General features: G+C 37.5%; 1 protein-coding gene across 1 annotated transcript; it reads right to left on the bottom strand.

Annotated features, from left to right (window-relative positions):
* Window positions 1-1,580: 1,580 nt before the first annotated feature.
* LOC125205898 (tRNAse Z TRZ4, mitochondrial-like) lies at window positions 1,581-6,222 on the bottom strand. The gene is given in 13 exon segments (XM_048105121.1): window positions 1,581-1,892; window positions 2,113-2,632; window positions 2,718-3,082; window positions 3,215-3,238; window positions 3,330-3,474; window positions 3,583-3,713; window positions 3,715-3,855; window positions 3,948-4,340; window positions 4,424-4,467; window positions 4,570-4,622; window positions 5,015-5,061; window positions 5,126-5,215; window positions 6,037-6,222. Coding segments are annotated over 13 exon segments (2,358 nt in total). The 5' UTR covers window positions 6,169-6,222; the 3' UTR covers window positions 1,581-1,619.
* Between the last annotated feature and the right edge of the window lie 894 nt (window positions 6,223-7,116).

Raw genomic sequence — 7,116 nt, 5'->3', positions numbered from 1 at the left:
ATAGCCCTATAGCCCAATGGAGCGAACTCTCAAACTGGGCATCAGGCGCACAACATCATCACAAATAATCACATGCATGGCATAACAGTTTAAACCACCCTTATCTCTCCACATTCACAAATTTACAACATAAAAGAGTTTAAGAATAAAGCCCACCTCGACTGCTTAGGTTTCAAGTACGTTTCTCTCTTTCGTTATCCGGCTTCGCAACCGAGGTTTCACCTTTTAATCGCATAGGCACATATCACGAATCAGTTTCAACATCAACTCTTAAATCATGCATGTCTCAACGCTTCCCCTTTTTCCCACCGATCCAGTTTACGTTTATCATTCAAACCAAGACATATTCATCATATATGTTTATTCACTCCACAATCCTAGATCTAACATCAACTTATGTCACACATGAGGGTCGTTCCCGTGTCACACACACACACACACGCGCACACACATTTTCCATATACCATTTAACCCACTTTCACTCAATCTAGATGCATGGGGTTTCAAGAATACCGATTAATCGGTTAGATGAAGAAAGATTAATATATAGGTACCTTTTCTTGTCAAAACGAACGGTAGAAACAAAGTAGAGACTTGATTCTTAAAAAATCTTGAGGCTCAAACTCTAACTCTTCTCAAAAGATGAAGAATTATAGAAGAAAATTGAGAGATAGAGGGAGTGGCGTGTGGTTTGGGGGTGGGGGGCGATTTCTTTGGGGGCTAGGGTTAGGTTTTGCTCTTATTTATAGGGTTAAATAAAATCTTTAGGTAATTAAATAGAATATTTGGGAAGATTTGATTCTCCACAATTTAATAAAACAAATATTGTGGAGTAGAGAAGAAGAAATAAAAAAAACGTGAACTAGGGTTTCAAGGCTTGGAATTTTCAGAAATTATGGCTTTTATTTAGCCAAGATTTTGTTTGGTATATTTTTCGGAGTAGAATAAAATATCATGGAGCAAAATAAAATAATAATTCTCCCACCTAAGATTGGAAATAGGCGTGTAATTTGGCTCTCTCATAAGGAATGGATTTTAAATATTAACTAAAATAAGATATGGCAAGATCTCCTTGAGGTATGGTAAGATTTACTAGAATATTTAATTTTAGGTATGGAAGGAAACCAATAAGGGATCAATTTAAACAAATAAAATAATTCCTCCTTCCCAAAAATAGGTGATTTTCTAAAATCACCTAGAATAATTAGGGTGTCCATTTTTCTCATTAGGAAATAGAGAATAATTGGATTTTGGATTTAATTTGGATAAATATCCCAAGAATTAAATTAAATCCGGAAAAATAGGATTTTCTCCAATAAAATGAAGGGGTTCGAAAATTTCAAAAAGAATAAAAGTGGTTATATTATTTATGGAAATATCCTAAAAATCTCACTCATCCTTAAACAAATAATTCACCACATAATTTCACCTTTAATTCAATTATTCACAAGCCACGTCATATACTCAACGAGTTTGACTTTTCAACCCAAACCTCAACCCTAGACACAACTTGGTTATAAGAACTCATGCAATAAATTCATTCATCAATTAATTCACGTCTCCCACGTCATCAATAAGAATTTTACGGCTCTAAAATTAGGGTTCGAAATTTTGGGATGTTACATTTCACCTCTAAACAGAACTTTGAGATATGGCAGCACTCTTGGCAGTGCATGAACATCCGCTAAGTTGACACTCATCATGTCGAACGCGACGCACGTTTTGTGCATATGCCCTGCTTCATCGAACTCCGGGATCTTCGGGTATCTCTGGTTGAAATGAGTCAGTATGATCCTATACGCACCCGCATAATTCCCCAATTCCACTGCCTCTGTCGTCGTGCTGTGTTTCCGAGCCACCGCATCGTACATCATCCCGTCTTCGCAGGTCGCCTGCAAAATGGTGAACCGAGATCACAGAGAGCATACTGAAATAGACACACTTTCGCCTTCACACAATTATTAGAGACTAATGAGTCCACTAATTTCTAATTAGAGAATAATGTGCACCATACATCCATCTTAACTACTAATTTCTAATTAGAGACTAATGTGCTCGGATGTATGTAAGTATTTGCCATGTTGTAGTAATAGTAGTAGTGTCATGACTTGCCTCGTGAATGAGCACGGTCGCGTGGCGGGCAGCCCAAACAAGTTTCGGGCAGGGTCTGGTGACGCCTGAGTAGACGACTTTCCAGCCGGGAATGGTTTTACCGGCGCTGTTGATCCTGCTCGCAGCCTGCAGCACGACGCCATGAGCTCCAGGACAATGATTGACGGAGAAGCTCACCAGCGCTTCTAATCCAAGTTCTCCGAGAATCTTGCACAGAGATGAATCGACGCCCTTGCTCGGGTTCCCTTTGTTCGAATCAAAAGCCTCCAATGCATCTTCAGTTGTATGAGAGCAGTCGAGAAACCGCATGTCCAGATCCTCGACCTTCTGGTAGGCGCTCAGAAACCAATTGAGCTGATACGGGCCAACGACGAGGGCGGGCTCATGTGGTGATCCCTTCAACAGATCACGTCGTCGAGCAAGGATACTTGCAAGGCCCGTGTGGTGATCTGCGTTGAAGTTCGAAATCCAGATGCATTTCAAACCTTTTATAGCTTCGTCCGCACCTTGGACTCCGAATCTGCAACATATCAATGACACGGGGTAAGAGAAAGACGATCCGGGATAAAAAAATCTCAAATGCAGAAAAGGGGTGCAGTGTTAACCTTCTCTTTAGCTGTCCCAAGCTTCCATCACCACAATCTAAGAGTATGCTTCCTTTGGAAAATAAATTGATGAAAATCGAACTAACGTTTCGATACTTTGAGGGTTGCGAAGAACCGGTACCAAGAAGAACAATCTCCATGTCTTCTCTGGTTATATCTTCGAGACAGCTAGGGACAGCATCTTCGAGCAACCATGGTTCCTCGGTCACACTCGCACAATCCGACAATAAACGGGTCACATTCTCGGAGGCGTCTCTAGCCTCCGGAATTTCTGACAATAGCTCTTGAATGATCTCGGAGTGAGATGTTAGTTTCGGTATACTTGATCTGTCGAGCCCCATATTCTCGTAGGGAAGCAGATTAAACTACTTATATAGCAAGGGTACAGAGCCATCATCAACAAGTAGAAATGAGCTATAATTGCTTCACTTTATATGGCAAAAACCATCTATCCAACGCAATAAAAAAAAGGGTGTCGTCGTAGAGATTTCGCATACCTTGAGAAGATTCTCAGCCGAAATCTGTTTGAATAGAACCGAGATAACGAGTAAACAACAGAGAATAGTCTAATTAGGAAACAATCGCATGATTTGAAAATATTGTCATGCGTACCTCATGTGATGCCTCAGTCTCAGATGGTAAATCCATGTTCGGCGGTGTCCAGCAACCCAAAGACGGGAAAAACTGAGGGCTCAAATAGTTAAGACGAGCTGCGAGCCTAGTACTAGCTTTCAAAATCGGCACCTGTATATTGTTCCTGCAGAGACGAATGCATCAGCTCCAAGAGATCAAACACGAAGAAGCAGTCGAAAAAGCAACAAAAATCCAGAAAGTCAGGAAAGGTTCAATATTTAGAGAAACCAACATTTGATGTCCTGCCATTATATGCTCAGCTGCTCCGAATTTTGACATCCACGTTCGATAATCATCTGTCCGAGCGACGCTCAGAGGAGTCAGATGAATTACGCAATTCACAATCTTGGAATCCCTCTATTACATCGTGCGCTGAATCTACATAATACGGAGCGAGGCATTGCACGGTCAGCAGATCCCGGAAATGCAACAATGTTGGGCAGTCGACCAAAAGGACAATAGGACCAGGAACAGACGGACCCATTATTACGTCACTTAGGTGTACCTGAATATCAAACCACATTGGGCACGAGGCTGAAATATGCAGAAGATTGGAAGCAGAAAACTAAAAAGATACAAGATATAAGCAATATCTACCATAATATCTTGACTATCTGACATTACAGGATTCCCATCTACCAGCGAGTCGCATTTTGGGCCGGGTCTTAATCCGAGAGCAGCGGCCCTTTCAGGGTCAAATTCTCCATTAAGCTTTCGCAAGTCACAAATATAAATAACAGAGAGATCACCCGGCTTCGTCACATTTTTAATAGGCTCAGGAGAACTTGGTTCTTCATAATTCGGTCTCAAGAGTACTGCGGATATTATGATCTCTTCGTGGTCGATCAGAACAAAAGGATTATCCAAGTTCTGCACCACCATACTCGGTGATGGCCCAAAGCTATGCGAACTAACATTGGCATCCTTGGGGATGAACGATTGCATAGCATCAATCAAATATTCAAAGTTGGAGGGGCCCCACAACTTGACCTTTGGCGCAAAGAACAATTACAGTTAAATCTCCACAGTCACGATTTAACTAAGTTTAATACTCCACAAGAAATAATACTTACAGGCATTCCAATGACTCCCAAGCCCACCCGGGTCAATAAGAAACCTGTAGTGAAAGAGTAAACGTTGTCACGATGGTTCTAGCACGGAAAGTAGTTGGTGTAGAATCACATGTATCTGTACAATACGAAATACAGTAGCTAGTTACCTGGAAGTCCACCAGCTGTTTCTGAGCAGACACGTGAGAGAAATATGTTACTCCCTCCGTCCCGCTTTAGGAGTCCCGGTTGAGTCGGGCACATGTTTTAAGAAAAGAGTGTTTGAGTGTGTAGTAAATAGATATTGTAGTGGATGTTGGGACTCACTTTTAATTGAGTGTCCAATAAATAAATGTTATAGTGGATGTTGGGACCCACTTTTAACACTTTTTTATTAGTTTTAGTGGATGTTGGGACCCACTTTTAACACTTTGTAGGCATTTTTAATTAATTTATCTCAACCGGGACTCCTAAAGCGGGACGCCCAAAATTGATCAACCGGGACTCCTAAAGCGGGACGGAGGGAGTACTAATCTGGAGAAATTTGACTGACACATAAGGATCTGTAGAATTGCTAAAAAGAGAAGAAGCTACGTAAATGTTTATTCAAAAGATACCTGCGAGAATCCGATCTTATGCTCAGTGCTGAAGCGTTCAAATCCCTGTAAACAAGTATAAGATACATGGGAATTATTTTACGCAATACAAGAATTTAAACAAGCTCACTTCTCCAGCATTAAATATAAATCTTTTATGTTGAAGAAACAGCAGGACTGTTGGGGATGTGTCTTGTGTATCCATTCCGTTTCCAAGGATCTGCAAGATAAATGGACAAATTGATCGATATGAAAGCATAATACTCTATTTATCAAAAAAAGTAGACCATACTATTAAATCTAAGTGCACCGTGACACACACAAGTAAAAACGTATGGCTGAAGTATAATATAATGTAACTGGACTTTCATGATATAGGTTAAAATGCATTAAAGGAGAAAAATAAATAGTCCTTCTCCGTGACTAGCTCATCAGGGTTAGACACATTTTGCTCTCTTGTTGACCTTTAGTTTGTACAAAGGAACTTCATAGATAAACCTTCCAAAAACTGGGAAAAAATCATGAAAACTCGTTCATATACCGTAATGTCCATCCTCTCCCACATTCATAGCTACCTGTTCTTTTCGGCTGCAAAGATACCTCTTATATAGATTGAGAGAAGAAACATCTCAAACTCGGTGCTCATTGGGATTGTGGGATGACAGTTATACTATAGCTTAATTAATGATTCTTATGCATGTATTTAAGCATTCCTTAAAGCAACAAAATCTTAGCACATATACAACTAAATATCCTACAATTTGTCCCAGTTTCCCCGATCAATTTTCATATTTCAAAGTATCCATGATGGAACACCAGAAACCAAATATACTACAGTATGTCTTTCCACTATTCATAGCTGCTCCAAGAAAACAAACAAAATCCTAGTCAAATTTAGCAAGCATTAAACTTTAACTGCAAATGCAAATTAATCATCATTGAAACTTTCACTCCAATAAAGTGATGATAAAACATAAATTAAGTCCATTAGCAAAATCAATTAAACAGAAAGAACAAAAAATGGAATCGATTTGGCTTTACCTGCACATAAGCAGTGGTATTAAAAGGATTGAGCTGCAGCTTTTTCGGCCTAGCGCTCTCATCCCTTCCTTCAGCCCTCTTCCTATTAAAGCCCATCGCCAAGATTCCGCCTTTTTCACTTCCACCCTTCATCTTCTTAATGCTCTCTCTTAACCACTTTTGTTCCTGCTAAATTCGTTTTTTGAGCGAAAAGGGGAAAGATGCGGAAAGGGAGAGATTTTGAGGAGGTTAGACCATCTCCAATAAAACTTAACAAAACCAATTCTATTATAGGTTTTTGAAGAAAGCATGCATTGCATATGTTGTCGTGGTGAAGAAGAAGACGACGATGTGGAACAATAACCTAATTTAATTCTATTAATATTTAATTAGTTAATACTATTATTCAATATATGGAAAATTTTATCTCTGATAAGTACAAAACCAATTCTATTAATGGTCATGTTGTCAGGATTCTGTTTGGGAAAGTAATCCGATTCCTTAAATTTTAAATTCTTGTGTTTGTTTCGGTTTTTAATTAAACTAGGAAAGTAATCAGAATTCGAGAACAAGGAAAATTAATACAACTTTCCATGATTCTAAATCCTAGCTTTTCTTAGTTATTCATTTTCTCAGTTTTAGGATTCTTACATATTTAATGCAATATAGTACAGTTTTATTATTATTAATATTATTAATTAGAATATTTTAAAATTAATTTAAAATTATAAATCATACTTAATTTCAGTATAATAAATTAATAAAGTCATAGTGCAATTTTAATTTATTAAATCTATTCATTTATAATATCCGTAAATATTATAATTATAATACCAATTATTATTATTATTATTATAATAAATGAGTATAATATTTCATACTATAATTATAATTATATTAGTGTATATTATGATGGATAATCCATATTTAAACTATCTATTCTAATAATAAATATAATAATATAATAATAATAATAATTATTATTTATAATTAATAATTTATTAAGAATTTTATATTATTATTCTTTTTTATAAATAAAAAATAATAAGTATATTTTTAGTTTGGTATTTAAATTAAATATAAATTTAAAATCTTGATATT

This window comes from Salvia hispanica, chromosome 1, assembly GCF_023119035.1.
Source record: "Salvia hispanica cultivar TCC Black 2014 chromosome 1, UniMelb_Shisp_WGS_1.0, whole genome shotgun sequence".
NCBI classification, from domain to species: domain Eukaryota; kingdom Viridiplantae; phylum Streptophyta; class Magnoliopsida; order Lamiales; family Lamiaceae; genus Salvia; species Salvia hispanica.
This window is presented reverse-complemented; position numbering and strand designations above follow the sequence as displayed.